Source organism: Echeneis naucrates, chromosome 1 (assembly GCF_900963305.1).
Source record: "Echeneis naucrates chromosome 1, fEcheNa1.1, whole genome shotgun sequence".
In the NCBI taxonomy this organism is placed as follows: Eukaryota; Metazoa; Chordata; class Actinopteri; order Carangiformes; family Echeneidae; genus Echeneis; species Echeneis naucrates.
Window position 1 is genome coordinate 3758652 of NC_042511.1, and position 18543 is coordinate 3777194.

Sequence of the window (18543 nt, forward strand, 5' to 3'; positions counted from 1 at the left end):
TTTGCGCTTTTGTGAAAACCCATAAAAGTGACGTTTTACTGAATTTTCCACATTGACATGTTTAGCCACACATCTGATAAACAAAGCCAAGTCCTCCAGGTACCACCTTCAAAAGACAAACCATAAAACTGTCGGTGACCTTTGTGGATGGCCTCGGCAGACACCGATGATAAACCAAACATAATTCTACAGAAACGTGATCAGATTTTCTGGCTCGAACCTTCAAAATGAACTGAAACAAAGCTCTGAAAAAAATAACGAAACATCGTTGCTGCAGAATGACTGATATTCTCCTTCGCTTAGCTCCAGTTCAGATTTCATACTGCTAAACACATCAGCATGCTAAGAGATGAAATTTATATGGTCACTATAGTTAACCAAAGTTCTCTCAGCCAAGACAATGCAGATTTTGGCTTGATGGCTTGTCTATTCCAGTTCATCTCTTTCCTGATGTAAAATACATGAGAATAATTGTATTGTCTGATCAGATTTGAAATTAGGGGTAATATTTCAAACCATTGAACATCTGTACTCTGCACAAATATGATAAGCATGATGGCATTAAGGAGACTGTTGGAACAATGAGTGTATAATACCAATATGAGGTTTTGTGACATTGATGTGAGCATCAACAAAGATTAATATTTATTCATCAGTTGCCCATGCAGCTACAAAATGTGGCATTGCCTCCATCTTGTGGTGCAAAGAAAAACTGCTGGTTCGTCCTACCAGATGGTGATTATTAGAATAAGACGATGTCAAATAGGACATTTAACTCTGATGTGAAATGTGAAACTCCTCAGTTTGTGTGCACATTGCATGGACTTCATTTTGTCTGAGTGGGAGTTTTTAAATTCCCTTCCTCCTCCAACACCTTCATCTTCCTGTTCCAATAAACGAGGAATATATCATCATCAAATGAGAAAAAAAAAAACCCAGACAGCTTTAATTCAAGTACAGCTTTAAGAAAAAAACGTTTCTTACAAAAACTGTCTATTATTACATGTGACACACGAGCTGACCTGAACAAAACTTCAAACTTCTTTTCTTATAATGTAAAATGTCAAAAATAGGATGACATACAAATTAAAAATTAATTCACCATAAAAGTTGCGAGCTGTGGTGTCATGAAGTTACTACAAAAATCACTGCTAGTTAAAAGGGACAGCTTAATGAAGTCGGTACCGGCGTATCATCGGGAGAATCACATTAAATTATACTATGACCCTGTTTGAGTCTGGTCGGCTTTGTTATTTTGTCCAGTAATATCATCTCTCCATTTAAGACAAAATTACTAGAAAAGACACGACTTCATGTGAATTTTTAAATCTGACTGGTCAACTGAAAAGTCTTATTCCCCTTCCCCCTTATCAACCTCCTTGTTGCTCTCTTGCAGATCTTTGCCGTTTTCCTCTTCACCTCTCTTCTCCTCTTGGTTCGTCTCCCCTGTGTCCGGTTTCTCCTGCTGCTCAGATATGTTTGTATCAGTTTTTGCTGTTGTCACATCAGCCTTTGGTGCGTCCTCCTTTACTACTTCCTGAACATTGTACTTTCTAAACAGTGTATAGTCCTTTACCACACTGATACAACACACAGCCTTGATGACCTCCACAATGATTGTCAGTTCTGGGTTTGTCAAATCCACTTTGTTTTTAGGGTTCAGCTTCCCCACAAGACCTGCAATAATTAAAAAAAAAAAAAAAAACAGAGTCAATTCAGTTTGATACACTGATTTCCTTTTTCGGATTAAATGAACTCGAGACTACCTGCAATAGATTTGATGATTTCGTCTCTCTTGTTATGGCTGCTGTTTCGGGCCTTGAAGGCGATCTGATAGGTCGCACAGTTTGGCGTTTTGAACCAAGGCTCCAAGAAAGTGATCAGGTATTTCATCATATCATCCTGGAAGGCCTTGCATGTTCCAGTTACCTGGATTAGATCAAAACAAGAATCAAAGTCCGCAGACAACAAAATTAGACTTTTTAAATACACAAAGAGGCATACTGATTGGTCCTATAGTGCTAAACATTTGCCTTCTTCTTGTGATGTGTATGTCTTTGAGGTGTTATGTCTGCAGATGGAAAATAAATGTGACATTTACAAAGCAACCATGTTAAAACCAGATGATTTTAGATTCTCACAGGAAGCATCCGAAGGATCACACGGGACTTTTTCTTCTTGGTAGTGTGAAGATCGGACAGAATGTGGTGAACCAACTTGTCCGATTCTGGGAAAGAGCAAAGAAAAACTTTACAGCCACACTGTAGAGAGATGAACCACTAACTTCTCTCGGTTAAGCGGTTACCTAGATTTTGAGTTCTGATGAAGATGACGTTGTTTGCCCCGCTGTCCAAGGCCTGGAAGCGTCTCTCGAGTTTAGCTCCAGATGCTTGCAGCTGAGCCACTTCCTTCTTCAGAGCGACCTCAACATCTTCTTCTTCAGCGTCTTCTTCGTCTTCACTGCTGCTCCCAGTATTGTCTTGCAACTGTGATCATAAGAGAGTGAATTTTCAAATAGCAGATCAGGGTTGAAACATTTGCTTCTCCAAACCACATTTCAAACCCGACAACATTCAGCTGCTGGCAATAAAAAGAAGAAAGAGGCAAACCTACATACATCTGTAATTGATAAGATTAGTTTGTTGGTCAATCGTTTCAGAGTTACACATCACATCACATTTATATGGAGCCCCTGAAGTCCCAATAGGTTTTTTTTTTTAATCTTGTACACACAAATTAATATTTTATGAGAACAAGTTATTTATCTTGTGGGAACAGGTTAACAGTAGAGGCCTGTGCTTTGAAGACCTCAGGGGTAAATTGCGTTTAATAGCTTTGAATAATTCGTTGATTTCTCAGGTGTGTTTGAAACATGGCGGCGTTCATTGCTTTATTTGAAGTCTTTGAGGTCAGTTGACGATTACAGAGCCCCTAAAGTCCCAAAATATTTTTTTTTATTTTGTGCGCACAAGTTATTATCTTGTGCGTAAAAAATAAATATCTTAGGGGAACATAATATTCACTTTTGCGCACGAGATTAAAAATATCAAACAAACACCTTTTGGGATTTTAGGGGCTCCGTACATTTAAAATAATGTCTGGCTCAAAAAATAAATAAACACTTAAAAAGAAAGTTTTGCATTTAGTTTAAACTGTAACAATCCAATAATGCATCACGTCGCCCTGAGTTAATAAACATAAATACAACAAGACGAAGTTGCCATGTCGGGCCTGCGCACCAAAAACTTTCCGGCTCCTCAGGCGGCTCCTCTCACCTTCTCGGGTCCGTACAGCTTGTCGGCGTACTCGTTGAGCAGGTTGAAGGCCTCGGCCGTGCACTTCCTCTCGTTCATGTTGCATGTGATGAGGATCCCCTCCATGCCGACCTCCAGCTCCCGGGAGCCCTTCCACCGCTTGCTGTGGTGCCCGGCCCCGAAGCGCTTCTTGCTCCGCTTCCTCGACTCGTTTTGCCCGGCGGACATGATCGCAGAGACGTTTTAATATTTATATGTGTATATATATATAAATTATTATTATTTTTAAATGTGTGTGTTTTGCGTTTAAGCTCGGCAACTGCTTTCTTGTTTTGGTCGCGCTCTGTCTGGCTTCTCCGCTCCTTCCGGCTTTATTAGCCGCTAGCTGGGCGGTTGGAGACGAAGCGGATCGACCGGAGGTTTTATTTAAATCCGAGGGAGAACCTGCGGCGGGTTCGGGTTCTGGCTGTGAAGACAGTCTCTCCGGCTGGACCTGTGGCCGTCTCATTCAGTCACAACAGCACGCTTCCTGTTTTTTTACGGGCCTCCTACGGCGTGCGCGGAGGGACAAAAGTCTGCGACATTTTTTGGCGAATCGAGGAAAAAAAAAACCCAAAAAACAAACGGAGTTTAACAGGCGATATATCGGACCGATCCCGTTAAAAACCCCTTTGTGATTCTGGTTCGGGGTGACATTATGATGTTGTGGCAGCCACGCGTTTGTGCTGCAGCTGCAACTTTTGTGTAATAATCTGCTGGATCTGTGCAGTGAACTCAGACTTACTCATGCAGTCGGTTTGATGCAACACTGGAAACTGTGTCTCATGAAAAAGCTGTCATACAACAGTAGCAAAAAATTTTCCCAAATGCGGATTGTGAGTTAATGCAGTGAAGTCATTGGAGTTTGTTTGAATCACAAATACATTCTTTTGTTTTTCTACTGTGCTCCATCGAAGATGGGAAAGGATTCGTAAAATTCTGATGGTGAGTCATTCAAAATGTGGTGCACAAACCAAGAACATGACTTCATAAAAATCATAATGGATACAGTTTAAAAAACGATATATATATAACGATTTAATCTCCAAAGCAGTATTTATATTTACATGACCATAATTATCAGTTTACTTTGGATAAACACGTGACCCCTATCTGTAAAGAAATGCATCAAGGCAAAAAGCTTAAGCGTCCTCATTTTACACTAATTTGGCAGTGATGAACTTTTCTGTGACAATAAATCACCTAAAACGGAATAACACAATTTAGCATTTAAATTGTCAAGTAAATGAAACACTGATTTTGCTGTTGTATGTGCTCTTTAAAAGGAGATCTCCACTGTGGTGAACTGAGATGAATAAAATGTCCTGCATTGATTCAAAGTCTCTTTTTACATCATTTTCCTTTCTTTCCATTGAATTTTACATTTACTCAAAGCAACACAATACACATATTTCTGTAGAGAGCTGAATGTACTTTGCATTGAAAATATCTCAGCGTCACTGTGTGTGGTAAAATGAATCAGGTGCAACTCAGTAACTCTTTCTTAGTGTTGAGCTCCGTTGTGGACGACAGTTCAGAGCCGAGCTGGCCTGACAGAGTGAAACTGAGGACCCGGCCGCAGGACAGGCCACCAAACTGCTCTTCATCAGAGCTGACTCCCATTTAAAGAACTCACATCCTTTCTGGATCGTGGCTCCGCTGCCCGACCGGCGGACTGGACAGCAGTAGAAAGCTCTGCCGTGGTTGGGACCACCGTTAGTTACGACCTGACGCTTTGCACGGCGCCCACACGCACACAGTGGGGATGTGATCTTCTGTGGTTTCGCTGTCACAGAGGTGAAGGAACGGTCGGTACATGTTGGGACTGTGTTGGCTGTCAAAGGGCGGAGGACCTTCTTTGAGATGGGCAGAGGCACTGCTGCCTGTTCTGAAGAGTCGGTGTAGATGGTAAAGGAAGACTTCAGGGTCTCTTTGTGCTTTGTGTTTTGCATGATGACTGGTTTGGGCCTGGCAGATGAAATATTAGGTGTGGATGTCTTATCCGGTAGAAAACGGTTGTGCCTGAGCGCAGATGGAGCATTTGTGTTCAAGTTTTTGAGCACTTTGTCTGCCTTCTCTCTGATTTGTACTCTTTCAAGTCCGGTTTCATGCTGATTCACTCTGGAGCACCAAGTAACAGCCTTTGGCACAGCAAAATATGCATCTGCCTCTGAGATTGCTGAGTTCTGCTCGGTGTTATTGAACTGATCCGTTCTTATCTTCTTTGTAAAAACAGGTGCAGATAAGTCACAGCTGGTAGAATTGTTTTCTGCACTTATGTTGTCCCTCAATGTGAGCTGACTCCTTTTCAGTTGTGAGTCCTCAGTGTCTTCCCACACAGACCATCCACTGTCAAAAGGTGATATGTATTCAGTGTCACGTTCTCTTGGAGCGTCATCAGCAACACCATCGCCCTCCAACACCACATCATCATATGAGCCACACCTCTCCTCCACTTCCACTAGAAGATCTGCACTTTGCTCGTCCTTTATAAGATCCGCTGCTGCTCCAGTTTCTGAGAGCTGTTTTGGCTGAAGATGATGAGAGAGGCGGCCCAGAGTAGTAGAACACAGAACAAGGCTTTTGTTACCGTTGCTGTGTGGTGAAGTATTGTTTAGTATGGTTGGACAGGAAAGATTAGAGGCAGCTTCTGAGGTTACTGACCTCCTGCTTTGCCCCCACAGTGGTGCACTTGTACCATTCAGAAGTGTCTTCGGTGAGATCAAGCTTTGACAGATCGGAACCGATTCCTGGCCTGAATGTGAGTTTTCCTTCATTACGAGATTTACTGTATTGTTCTCCAAACACAACTTTATTTGACATGATTGAGGAGGATTTTTCGATGATGAGGTGGCCATAGATTCCTCTTTTTTAGTGTTGGGTTTTTCCTTTCTGTTGTCTCCAGTTGTGTTCGCAACCACAGGTTTGATCACTGATGACGTCTGTGAGAAGAAGATTAAAAAGAGGTATATTAAAAAAAAAATAAATCTGCCACTCATTCTCGATTTTCCTCAAAAGTAATGTCACATTAACTATGTAGTTATCTACCGTAATTTCCGGACTATAGAGCACACCTGAATATAAGCCGCACCCGCTAAATTTAAAGAGAAAAACTGTTTTGTACATATATAGGCCGCACTTGTTTATAAGCTGCACGTGTTGGAAATATTGGAGGAAATGGCATATGGCAGGAATTATGTTACACAGAAAGATTTTGCCTTTTCGTCAGATCGATCAACTTTAACTTGAAAGCTGCATCATATGCTTTGCTTCGTACGTTTTCCATTATAAGGGTGTGTGCATGAAGCGCAAAATAAATGACTGATCTGAAGAATTTAGTGTGGGTGTGTTTAATTTCATTGGTCCACTGTGACCTGTTTGGTAATTTCATTGGTCTGATGTGACACTAAATGTATTGGCTGCATGAAGCTCGTTACCCGTAAAAATCCATAAATTTGTTGCATAGTTGTTTAAGCCACAGAGTTCAAAGCGTGTGAAAAAAGTAGCGGTTTATAATCAGGAAATTATGGTACATTTTTTATGTTACATGTTCACGTTGCCCAGTCTCCAGAAAGTGTATTTAAAATGTCATCAAGAAACAAAATTCTAGTCAGAAGCATCATGGTTTATTACAATTATTGACAAGAATCCACTTTTATATTTCTTTATTAATATAAAATCTGAGGGCAAAACTCAATCAAACAGGCTTTATCCGTGAAGAGTAAAGATCTCCATAGATTGCAGTCATTGTCCATAACTGGTTTGGTTTTTGGAGACAGAAGGGCGCTGGGCATTTAGGAGCTGGGATGTAACTTTGGACAATGGCCACTCACCTTCTCAAGGCTTCTAGTGGTCTTCATCACACACCCATCCTTCATCATCCTTGCTGCCAGTTGAGCTGTATTTCGGGCATCATCCAAACCTGAGGAAAAGATAAATAAATAATGCACCAAGGTTTAGATTATATCTCCTTTATATGCAATATAACTTGGATTAAGGAGGTTTTGCTCTTTCTTTGTACCTGAATGTTCTCTCCCTGAAAACTGTATTCCTAAATCTTGTAGTGCTCCATTTAGACCTTTAGGTTTCCTGTTGTAAAAAAGCTGTGGAGAGAAGGGATTCATTACAACGAGACAGCCAAATTAATGAGGCCTTGTCAAACCGATTGGGCAACTAAAAAAATGTATTAATAACCAGACAGGAAGGAATAGTTTGATTAATCGCCAAATCATTTGTTAAATGCATTTGTCACAGCTCCATAACTGAATATTTCTTCCATAGAAATAAGCAAATTGAAAACTTAAATTTAGCGTCTGCGAAATGAAATTTGTCATTACTTGAAAATAAAATTTTAAATATTCAGGAGTATAATTGGTAGAATTATCACTCAGTTCTCATCGTAAGCGAGACAGGAATAAAGAGAGCAAATATCAAAAAGAGGAAACAAGAGAGTTAGTACTCACTCTGTATGTGCTTCTTAAGTCGATCCAGCTGTTGAGCACATCAGGTTTATGGAGCTGTTTGCGCTTACACTCGTACTGTAAACAAACTCCGAGATCCCAGTCTGGTACGCAACGCAAATGTTGGAACATTACATTTATGTCAACAGATGACGGGAGTTCTTGTAAGAACATAACAATTGGTGTGTCTGAAGGTAACGATGGCATTAATGTTGATGTTTTTTATGATTTTATTTTTTTAATGTGAGCTAGGACCACATGAAGGGGCTAACTAGGTAAACTTTATGTTAACACTGAGCAAGTCAAAACTAATAAAGAAAGGGCTTTTACCTGACCACGTTAGGAAGGTGCACGGCTTCTGAGAAGGTGAAGGGGCCGGTGATGAACATCTCTGCTGTCTGTTGGGAAACGCCACACCTTTCTCAAGCTGCAGCTTTTGCAGCCAGCGGGAAAATCGAGAAAGACAGATCTGGAGGGGGATCCCTGCCTCTACTTGCTCCTGTGATGCAGAGGAGTGATGCTGTCAGATTCAACTATAACCAAATTTAATAAAAATAAAATAAAATTTAAAAAAAAAAAAATCCATGAAGTGGAGTGGTCTTTGTAGTTGCACATTTTTGGCACTGCAAAAGCTACCTGTGTGATTCCTGTCAGCTCGGTGCAGAACTCAGACAGACTGGGATGCTCCTGAGGTTGAACATAAGTGTGAAACTCAGACTCAACTTCCCCTGAGGAGGTGTTCAGCAGAACAGCAGGAAACTCAACTACCAGAAGGCAGAAAAACAGAAGGAATGGCGTTACTGCCAATAAAAAGTGGAAAAGACAGGCACAAGGCGATAAACCTTACTAACTTACTAATTTCCTGAGTGTAGTTGTTCTTCTCTCTCCAGCAAGTAGATTCGAAGTCAATCACAATCAGGTAGGAAAATGCTTGATCTGAAAGAAGGCAGACAACGGAAGAGGAGTTCAGTGTACACATTGGCCTTCTGTGTGTGTCGTGAAGATCAAACTCACCGGATATCCAAGATCTGTTTGTCCCTGAAGAAGACGCACTCCTCTGCCTCAGCAGTCCGAGCTGTCTGCGGATGGAGGAGTCGACAGAACCGTATTAACCCATTATCTTGTTGTTTCTGTCGGAACTTCTGTGAGATTTCACTGAATTAAACACATTTCAGTGACGTTTGACACCCTCATATTTAGTTGAGACGCTCAAACGTCGCTATTTTAGCCCGTTTAGCTCCGCTAATGGCCGCCGGCTCATCGGCTACTCACCTGGCCAGTTTCTTTGTAGCCATGATTCTCTCTTGAATCCTTCAACCAGTGAAAGTTTTGTCGATATTCTTACAGTTTAAAATGTGAAATGAAAAAGTCGCGCTGTTTTTTTAAAAAAAAAAAAAAAAAAAAACCGGAAAACGTATCTATCACTCTGGGCTCGATTGACTGCGTCTGAAGGGCACAATCGTTCGCCGAAACAGGTAGTCGATCGCAGAAAAGTAATAAAGTTTACTGAAAAAGGAGCGAATCGCTTTTCCGGTTTTGCGTTGCCTATCAGAACAAAAGTGTGAAAGTAAAGCAAAACATATAGAATTCTACAGTGAGATATTAAGATTATCAATCAGATTTTTATTTTTTATTTTTTACAGAGCAGGCCAAATGTGATCACGTCCATCCAAATTTACACACACATACCGACAATCACACGCACTCCATGAGTTTACTTTTAAAGTTAGAAACCGGAAGTAGGTTTAGCCTATTTGAACTTTACACATTGCCATTGCAACATGGTTCATTAGCCATGTGTTTTTAAGAGGGCCGAAAAACGATGATTTTGGAAACAACTGGGCTAATAACATCTGGTATATACACTTTTAATCCATTTATACAGATCTAATCATAAATGATTCTATCCTAGACTGTAAATGTAAATCGTGTACGAATCCTTGTGTATTTTTGTACTGAAGCAGCAGTAAACTTGCTCACCACTTTCACAGCAGCTCTGCTGAACACTGTTGTTTTAAACCTTCACACTTTATAGTCCCTGCTTTAATGTGGACTGACGTATAAAAGTTGTGTGGACATGGTGTTAAGCGGAGGTTCAATGTTATTTCTATGTGGAATAACAATAATGCTTTTTAAAAGCAAATACGCTCGGACACAGTTGTTAAGTATGTTTCTTATACACACATCCCCAAAAGCAAAACTGCCAAGTTAATCCACTTGTTTCCATCATCACTCTACATCAAGTTACTTCCTGCAACTAGGTAGGGGATGTGTAATTCGTCATTATTGTCATTATTGTTACGATGATGATAACTGATTTGACCAAGTAACAAGTGGTTGGTTAGTTAATGAATAAATCAACTAGCAGGAAAATGAACCTGCAGTTTTTCTTCACAACTGAGTGATCATTTCAAGATGGCAGCAGATTTCTTGGCTTATATGGCAAATATTTGCAGGTTACAGCTTCTGAAATGTAAGCGCTGAATTCTGTGCAGTGTAAACTAAAGCTGTGGGAATGGTGAACTATTTTCTGACATTTCAGATGAAACTATTATTGTTATTATTGGTTATTGTCAGTTATGAAAGTGGGTTCTAATTTATTGCAGGTGTATTATTTATTGATCCTTAGAAAGTGTTGAGGTTAGATGAAAAGACCGCAGACCTCAATGTTCTGCTTTTATATCCACCTTAAGAGAAATTAAAAGTTAAAGAGAAGCTTGCGTAAAACAAAGATATACAGACTCCGCTGTTGAAAATATACAGTTGACTTTCGACAGCTTCAGCCCATTTTAATTATTTGTTTTCTTCATAGCTCCCTTTTGAAACATCAGCTCGAGCATGGAGCCTTCATCATCATCATTGTCGTCGGTTGCAGTTAAAAACAGCGGAAAGAAAAGGAAGAGCTCTGCTTTAACAGCACAGGATGAGGCCAAAAGATTAAAAACCGGTCAGGAAGGTGAGGAGGTGGTGGAGTGTCCGCCCCGTTTGCCGCGGATCTCTGTGCCACCTGAGCGCCTCCAGCAACCAATTACACTGAATGAGCTGACAGAGCTGCTGCATTATGCTGCTCTGGGGAAAGCAGGTGGCATCAAACAGCCCAGGTAATCACTTCTGAGCAAGATCTGATCTATTTTATCAAATAACTGTTATTTACTTACACCGTCTTTCTACTTCAAAAGTCATAAAGACATCTAATTGAGTTCCTTTATCTGGCAGACATGATATTACAGTTTTTCTCTCATCTTCTTCCTGCCTCGCTGCTAGTTGGTGTCATCTCCATCACCAGAGGAAGGTTACGGGGGTGAATGTTGTCATTGTGGACGGTCTGGCCCAGAGTCACTTTTACAAGCACTACCTCAGCCTGCAACACCTCAGGGCCCGCTACAGCTCTGTACGTATCCAGAGAGTGTACAGCAGGTGTACATTTAGTGGCACGGTTTATTTAATGAGGCAAAACATGTCTGACTTTTATGTCTGCTTTCATTGGACTGTAACAGAGAGTCACCTTCACTCCATCACCTAACAACGTAGCATCTGAAATCTTCAGTAATGAAGTTCCTAAATCAGAAGATTCATCACTTTCACACACGCTCAAAGAAAACAATGACATTCCTAAAGGTGAGGCTAATGTGCATATGTTTGTTCTGATGGGAATATTATCAGTAAAACACTGACTAACGTTGTCAAAATGATGAAGTTAGTATGAATAATATAGCCTATGTGACTTTTCTTTTCTCTTACTACCATTAAATAAAGCTTGTCTGTGCTAATGATTAAATAATAAAATATGCAATAATTTCATAATAACAGAGGCTGTTATTTTAAAGTGTACTTTTAATGGTAAAGTATTTTTATCATGTGTTATTGTTTATGTAGCTGACAGAGCAGAATGCCATCAGGCATTTTGACAAAGATGTTCTGAACAAGTTTGTGTTGTCAATTGGTATGTTTATGTTGGATTAGCTGTGGATGTCTTTGTTAATGTGCGTCCTGCTGCAGCTCTAAAGAATCACCCAGTAATCACCAAGTTTGGGACAAAGAGGAAAGGGCTGACGGCGTATCTCCTTACCCAGGAGGAGATGATCAAAAAGACCTACCCAGTCAAAGGTGAGACTCTTTCTGACCAAATCCACAATAAGACAGCTTGATCAGGTGTTTCTGGCACTCTGCTCCTGACCGGGTCTCACCAGGCTTATGTCCGACGTTGCTTTCATAATCCTCACCAAAATGCAGTGTCAGTGTTTATGTCCACTTTGGGCTGTGGTAGGAAAACTGTGTACTTTGGAGGCTTCAGCAAACAGGAACAGATGCATTTTTGATGTAACTGGCTTAGTGCAGACACGATCTCTTCTTCTCACCTATTTTTTTTTTTTTTTTATGTTGACAGGAATGCCAGGGTTTGAGGAATTTGTGTGCACAGATAGTGTTGACTGTGTGACCGACAGAAGCCCCCTCTACGGACTTGACTGTGAAATGGTGAATTTCTTGTTATGTTCCAGCCGATCATTCAAACAGATCCATGCGTCATTCATTATTAACAAGAGGCACCATGATCATACATTTTTTGGCAACACAGTCCTGATAAATATATCAACTCTCGCCAAGCATCACACGCTCCTGGCTCAAAACTCCATTCAGTGGCAGAGAAAACTGACAAATAGCCCCTCAAAAGAAAAATGTGTCTTTCTATCAGAGACAAAGCTTTCCACAGACAGGCAGCGGGAGAAATGTTCTGAAAAAACACAGCTGACTTGGAGCTTTATGTTTCTGGTAGTTTGTAGTGATAAATATTTACCAGCTCACAGAATGAGCTACATGACTTTTATTCCACTCGTAGTTCATCGGAAAAGCAGCTCCAGTTGTCAGACACCTCCAGCTACAGCTGTCACCCTGAAGAATCTGAACATAACTCTGTTCTGCTTCGCTCCTACTCTGTTTTAAAACCAAACTAAACTGTGGATCAATCTCCCTGTTTGAAAAATGTCCTCCATTCTCTGCTGCTTCCTTTGTTGCTCTGACTCCATTTTACTGTGATATTGGCACTTTTTTTTTCTTGAGATTTCCTCAGAGTGTTGTGTCTTAACTTACTTCCAACTGGTTTCACTACAGTTGTGTTGCTGTGCTTCAGTGTCTAACAGAAAAGGGGAACGAGCTGACTCGTGTTTCTCTGGTGGACAGTGACGGGAACTGTGTGATGGACGAGCTGGTGAAACCTCAGAACCGCATCCTCAGCTACCTCACCAAGTACACTCACATGCTGCTGCACCATCAATAACCAACATCACATGCGACATACAAAGGTTAAAGTTCATGCCTGTTGCCGCGTGCGTCCTGATAGGTTCTCTGGTATCACCGCAGCGATGTTACGCCCGATCACCACCACCCTGCGGGATGTTCAGGCGAAGCTCAGGGCCGTGCTGCCGTGGGACGCTGTCCTGGTGGGACATTCAGTCAACAACGACCTCATCGCTCTTAAAGTGAGCGAACTGCTGATGTTTCAATTTTTGTTTGCAGCAACTATGAAAAGATCTAGCTAAGCTTGGGGTTGAGTTTGGTCTCATCCTCGTGTTTTTTGAATTGTTGTTTCAGAAATTAAAGGGGAATGTTTGTTTTTTTAAGTTTCGGTCTTTGTTTCTGTCTTCTGTCTTTCCTGCAGCTGATCCACCCACATGTCATCGACACCTCGCTGTTGTACAGGAAGGAGTTTGGACAGAGGTTTAAGCTCAAGATCTTGGCAGAGAAAGTGCTGAAGTAAGTTCACTCTTCCCATCTCTGTCTTTGCTCTCTCTCAGCCACTGTGACTAATAATTCAGTTGTCCACCTGTGTCCCAGGAGACAAATACAAACTGAAGAGAAGAATGGTCATAATCCCATTGAAGACGCGCTGGCTGCGCTGGAGCTGGCCCAGTATTTTATCCAAACAGGTCCTCGACAGGTAACATATTGTTCTGTAACACAGACCTGCACATAAACGCACAGAGCTGCTAAAGCGTTTTTCTGTCTGCTCCATCAGGTTGTGGAGCATCATCTGGAGGACTTGTGGGGATACACAATAGAGGAGGAGGTCACTGATTGTGCATCTGCACCCACGCCAAGTCTCAGGTACATCACCTGATACGCACTGTGCCTGTCAAAAACTATATCCATGACGAGTTCATACAAAAACTCAGCCCTCACATTTTCGTCAAATGTAACCTTTAAATAAAAAATGACATCTGAAGACAACGAAAAGGTTTTAGAAACAACCTCCCCATCTCTCTGTCTACCTGTTCCAGGTTTGCTGACATACTGCAGACACTTGGTCAGTCTGTGGCCTTTTTCGGGAAGCGTTCTGATGTATCCCTGGATCTGTCCAATCAGCGGTGGCACAGCTCTGACAAAGAGGTTAGAAGTGAGGTGGTTTTGACTGAGGTCTGAAATAATAAGTTTTCTTCTCAGAGTAAACATTATAGCACATCTAGAATGAGTCTGAGAAAAATTTCTACACTATATATCTATTATACTGTTTTTTTGGTTTTTTTTTTTCTTCTTTCCCTTTACGACCCCTAAACTTTTGAATTCTTCTTCTTCTACCTTGACAACCGTATCGTCTCCCTCAGGTGTTGGCAGCTTTCAGGAGGCAGACCAAGTCTCCGTTCCTCTCTGTGCTCCAGTTCTCGTCCCTGGCAGACCAGCTGAAGGGGTGTGTTGCTCATCAGGAGCAGCAGCACCAGAGGGTGATAACCAATTCGAAAAGTCATACCAAAAATTCCTAAATGGTTTATTTATTGCATCATTTACAGCCTTTGTTTATCCCACAGCTGCGTGCATACCTCCAGAACATGTGTGTGGTATTTGCCGGGCCGTTCCCTGCAGGTTTCTCTGAAAGGGAAGTGAAGCGGCTTTTTTGTTGCTGTGGACCGGTTTGGAAAATCAAAATGCTGCCCACACCTGTCAGGGTATGCCTCCCCTGCGTGAGGATCCTTCATGTGATGGGATTTTCCTTTTAAATGAATGCCACTGAAACACGACGGCAATGTTTGTTTGTATGAAAATGAACCTCATCTCTCTGGGTGTGCCTTGACCTCCAGGTCCATGCAATGGTAGAGTTTGAGCTGCTGGAGGGAGCTGTGGTAGCTTTAAAAACTTTGAATGGACTTAATTTGCATGGACAATCCATCAAGGTAACGTTCTTCTTATTCCCTTTAAATTGTACTTAGAATTATTCCAAACCTCTCACCAACGTACGTGCCTTGTCCAGGTCCAGAGGCCTGTCGACGAGTCGCTGTTGGACCTGGATCTGACTCTCAATGCTTTGATGGATGACGCTCTCAACACCACGAACCTTTACACTGTTAAATTAAAGCCCACTCTGGCTGGCTGCATAAAACACTCTGGGAAGGTGAATGGACACACATTGGACCCACCATGTCCAGTTGTAGCCTCTTTTAAAGCAACAAAAGGGTTGTGGCCACCGAAAGTGAACGGAAAACAGCTGAAACTCACCACCACAAAGTGTGCGCTGTCGGAGGAAACAGTCAGAGAGACGTTTGGCCGCTTTGGGACTGTGGACACAATCGTCCTGCCTGCTGAATCTGGAAGACGTGCGAGTCATGCGTGCATAAGTGAGCAGCAGCGTCATTCACCTCTGCTCACTACTGTATTTTTGTGCAGTGGTTTTGAAACTCTCCGCTTTGCTTGTGTCTGATCAACAGAGTTTAAGAATTCGGAGGGTAAACACAGCGCCCTCAGGTCCTCGGAGGACCTGTGGAAGGAGGAGTACGCCATCTGTCCGTCTCTGACTCCGCCCCATTTACGTTCGTGGGTTTCAATGTCAGCAATGGGGAGCAGTGCGGATGTTAAGGGGGACGACGGGGAGAGGACCCACATGCACACCAGTTCTCAGGTAGGAAACCGGTTTTATGAACTCCATATGGCTGTCGTTTTACATTTTTATGGGCTTTTATGTGAAGCTTTCATATCCACAGGGAGTGTTTTTTGGATGAGATTATTTCAAGTAAAAAATATGTCAGACTTCATGTGGGCGCTCAGAGAAACCAAATTTTAAGTTAAGTAGACCTTACTAACCCCCTGGGGGGAAATTTGTTGTACAGCCAGCAAAACAACACAAAAAAAGGAAAAAAAAAGGACGCATTCAGTCACAGTCAGAGTGTGGATGTGCTGAATGAGGCCAGTGTTTCGCTGTGACATCACAAAGTTCCAGAGGCTGGTTTTAAGAGTTTCTGATTACAGGCTGTGTGTGTTTCTCTGTAATCTGAGCACTTTAATACAATAATCACAGTGTTAATGCAGAACCTCGACCTGCTTTAAAGATGGAAATCTCACTTTGAAACCACAGTGTAGAAATGTAGTTTACATTTAATCTGTCTGTTCTGCCCCGAAGTGGTCCCGACTGTCCATTAGCTTTAATGTCTTTTTATCAGTCAGCATGTTAACATGCTAACTCATTAGTATCCGAGCATGCTGCAGAAGGTTTACGCTATTTTAAGTTTCTATCTCAAACATCTGAGGCCGACAGCAGTGGACTGATCGAATCAGAGCAAAGCCTGGTTAGCATCATCTTTTTCTCTGCCGCCATCAAAACGTTTGCCCCACTGTTGTTAATCATTGTGGTCACGTGTGACTGTTCGCCCAGGAGAATAATTATGTCCACGTTCCACAGATTAGTGGCGTGTAATGACAGATACAGCCACACAGGGCTGCTGGTGTCTGTCCCGCCGTTAGTGAGAGGGACAGCTGTGTGGGGGATGTTTGAACATCACAGTTGAGTGATTGTTCTGGCTTTCAGCTGCCGGCGTCAGTCAATTCTCACTTCATCTGTTCCAGACAAAAATCACTTTAAAACCTGAGCTCTTCAGATTAAAGGCGGCTCTGTGAGGTCTATTCTTTTCGACATGTCTGTCTGACAGTAAGATTGTTCTTTGTGCCTTCTCTGACATTTCTTATCTGGGACGTGTGATTGTTGAAGCTTCTCGATGCTGAAGGATTGGATTGGATGAATTAAGGCAGAGTCCAGAAGTAGCATTCGTCATGAAGTCGAAATGTATGATGTCTAGCACATACAGTATGTAACGAAGGCACCGATATCTGCAGGACCAGAAAATGGCGCTGATGATGGGAAAATTGGACCGTCGCCTGGGGAAGGTCTTCAGATCTCTCCCAGACTGCACCTTGTCTGTAGTTCTGCTGCTCGGATGTACCAGGTGAGGAGGGGGAGAAAAAAAAAAACCAAAACAATCAAGCTGCTGCCCAGTTAAATGTTTCTAATCTATCTTCTTTCCTCCTCCTCAGTGCTCATGGCCACCTTCCTGGTTTGTGCTTCATAGAGGTCAAATGCAGGTCTGGAGCAGAACAGTGATCCACCAAAGCTCGTTCTTTTCTTCCCAGCGAAATTTTCCTTTATTCAACTGAAAGAGCTGAGAGTTCTCCACCCAATCACACAATCTTCTGTTTGGCATGTGAAGACTGTAATGCAGTTCTGAAATATTGTGGCCTAGAAATAAGTGAAGCAACATCGTAGCTTGTGGCTTTGCTGCAAAACAATGTTCATGCAGATACAAACGCCGAATTTGTACAACTGTTGTTGAAAGATTGGCTTTTGGTTTTACTTGGATTGACTCTGAATTAAAAAGCAAGAGTTAATTATGAAAATTGGAGGAAGCACAGAAGTGTGCAGCACATGTTGGACTCAACTTTTCTGGATACCATTTGTTCTGCTGAAAGAAAGTAAACAAGGTTTCCTCATTTTCAAAATCATACACCAGCAGTATTCTATTACTGTTAGATTGATACAAATTTAAATTCTAAAGGGAAATCAGGTGTCCATTGATTCTACTTTTAATTGTTAGTCACTTTTACAAAGAAAACAACTGAAGACTTTTTACTTTTGAGCAATATTCTTCATACAGGATAATAGCATTTTAATTCTGTGCAATTAAAACAGTTCCATGTCAGAGTTTGTCTTTCTCTACAGTACAATTAAACCAGCATAACTCTGGAAAGTCACTTCAATAGACTATAACAATCATAGTTACACTAAATAAAAATTTGTGCTGTCAGATAGAAAATTAAGCAATAATTTAAAAAAAATGCAAGTAGACAATGTAACGAGTTTCTAAAACGGATCTGTTGCATTCAAAGAAAAGAAAGTTTGATCAACATTTTAACGTAGAACCTCAAGACGCTCTGTTTCAATAAACTAATGATAAACAAAGACTGCCTTCAGTTTGAGAAGAGATGATACAGGAACAGAGATACTAAGAAACATTCTTTAATTTTTTCCCTCTTTCCAAGGAAATATTTTAGGATTTTTAAACTTTTATCTTATACAAAAATGTACACGTCTTCTTAACGTTTACAATGTTTGCATTAGAACATACTATGACATTGTTGCAGGGTAAACACAGTTACAAAACATTCAACACAGAAAAGTAAAGCAAAAAACAACTTTGTACAAAAACAAAGCACCTCATGAAGGGTCAAAATGCCACCAATCATAAATATCACATTATCATTGATAAGCTTATGATAAAACTGCAAGAGTTGACAGAACTTACCTTTTCTTTTAAAATAGAAAAAAAAAAAAAATCTGGCTGCATTAAAATACTAAATAACCCTGACATTGTAAACTACAGGACCTGTCAAGTGGTGTATTATCTCTCACAATTTATGAAAATGGATTCACAGGGATACAAAGACTAGGGGAGGGGGGGAAAAAAAAAAAACAAACAAAAAAAACAAACTCACATGCACCAACTCACACTCACACACACAAAAAAAAAAAAAAAAAA

General features: G+C 41.2%; 3 protein-coding genes across 9 annotated transcripts; 1 reads left to right on the forward strand and 2 right to left on the reverse strand.

Annotated features, from left to right (window-relative positions):
• Positions 1-948: 948 nt before the first annotated feature.
• Positions 949-3780, reverse strand: thumpd1 (THUMP domain containing 1). The gene is made up of 5 exons (XM_029509125.1): positions 3276-3780; positions 2306-2486; positions 2142-2227; positions 1767-1929; positions 949-1677 (listed from the first exon to the last, which is right to left on the reverse strand). The coding sequence occupies exons 1-5, from the start codon at positions 3480-3482 to the stop codon at positions 1352-1354; spliced, it is 963 nt and encodes a 320-aa protein (XP_029364985.1). The 5' UTR covers positions 3483-3780; the 3' UTR covers positions 949-1351.
• Positions 3781-4349: 569 nt separating this feature from the next.
• On the reverse strand, positions 4350-9098 carry eri2 (ERI1 exoribonuclease family member 2). 3 transcript variants are annotated; one of them, XM_029498209.1, is made up of 9 exons: positions 9026-9098; positions 8768-8832; positions 8609-8689; positions 8390-8517; positions 8084-8252; positions 7757-7857; positions 7315-7396; positions 7127-7215; positions 4350-6235 (listed from the first exon to the last, which is right to left on the reverse strand). In XM_029498209.1, the coding sequence occupies exons 1-9, from the start codon at positions 9046-9048 to the stop codon at positions 4784-4786; spliced, it is 2190 nt and encodes a 729-aa protein (XP_029354069.1). In that variant the 5' UTR covers positions 9049-9098; the 3' UTR covers positions 4350-4783. The 3 variants fall into 3 exon arrangements, with proteins under 3 accessions (XP_029354069.1, XP_029354060.1, XP_029354077.1); XM_029498200.1 differs by having other exon boundaries at positions 8609-8832; positions 9026-9093; XM_029498217.1 differs by having other exon boundaries at positions 8609-8908; positions 9026-9084.
• On the forward strand, positions 8467-18440 carry rexo5 (RNA exonuclease 5). 5 transcript variants are annotated; one of them, XM_029498159.1, is made up of 20 exons: positions 9266-9609; positions 9998-10014; positions 10566-10854; positions 11018-11144; positions 11251-11371; positions 11753-11860; positions 12141-12229; positions 12882-12997; positions 13092-13230; positions 13410-13504; positions 13586-13688; positions 13767-13855; positions 14029-14137; positions 14353-14469; positions 14554-14721; positions 14824-14916; positions 14994-15357; positions 15448-15638; positions 16847-16956; positions 17045-18440. In XM_029498159.1, exons 3-20 carry the CDS (start codon positions 10592-10594, stop codon positions 17109-17111), a joined length of 2469 nt encoding a protein of 822 aa, XP_029354019.1. In that variant the 5' UTR covers positions 9266-9609; positions 9998-10014; positions 10566-10591; the 3' UTR covers positions 17112-18440. The 5 variants fall into 5 exon arrangements, with proteins under 5 accessions (XP_029354028.1, XP_029354038.1, XP_029354019.1 ...); XM_029498168.1 differs by lacking the exons at positions 9266-9609; positions 9998-10014 and adding an exon at positions 8467-8672; XM_029498178.1 differs by lacking the exons at positions 9266-9609; positions 9998-10014 and adding an exon at positions 9208-9228.
• The last annotated feature ends 103 nt before the right edge of the window (positions 18441-18543 follow it).

What these genes read in the sequence shown, in the direction of transcription:
- thumpd1 (XM_029509125.1), bottom strand. Translation starts at nt 3,482, where the DNA reads ATGTCCGCCGGGCAAAACGAGTCGAGGAAGCGGAGCAAGAAGCGCTTC. An exon ending in AGCTGTACGGACCCGAGAAG is followed by an intron (nt 2,487 to 3,275) that starts GTGAGAGGAGCC and finishes TTATGATCACAG; the next exon opens with TTGCAAGACAATACTGGGAG. An exon ending in CATCAGAACTCAAAATCTAG is followed by an intron (nt 2,228 to 2,305) that starts GTAACCGCTTAA and finishes GCTCTTTCCCAG; the next exon opens with AATCGGACAAGTTGGTTCAC.
- eri2 (XM_029498200.1), bottom strand. Translation starts at nt 9,048, where the DNA reads ATGGCTACAAAGAAACTGGCCAG. An exon ending in GCTACAAAGAAACTGGCCAG is followed by an intron (nt 8,833 to 9,025) that starts GTGAGTAGCCGA and finishes CTCCATCCGCAG; the next exon opens with ACAGCTCGGACTGCTGAGGC. An exon ending in CAACTACACTCAGGAAATTA is followed by an intron (nt 8,518 to 8,608) that starts GTAAGTTAGTAA and finishes GCCTTCTGGTAG; the next exon opens with TTGAGTTTCCTGCTGTTCTG.
- rexo5 (XM_029498168.1), top strand. Translation starts at nt 10,592, where the DNA reads ATGGAGCCTTCATCATCATCATTGTCGTCGGTTGCAGTTAAAAACAGC. An exon ending in AAAGACCTACCCAGTCAAAG is followed by an intron (nt 11,861 to 12,140) that starts GTGAGACTCTTT and finishes TTATGTTGACAG; the next exon opens with GAATGCCAGGGTTTGAGGAA. An exon ending in TGCATGGACAATCCATCAAG is followed by an intron (nt 14,917 to 14,993) that starts GTAACGTTCTTC and finishes TGCCTTGTCCAG; the next exon opens with GTCCAGAGGCCTGTCGACGA.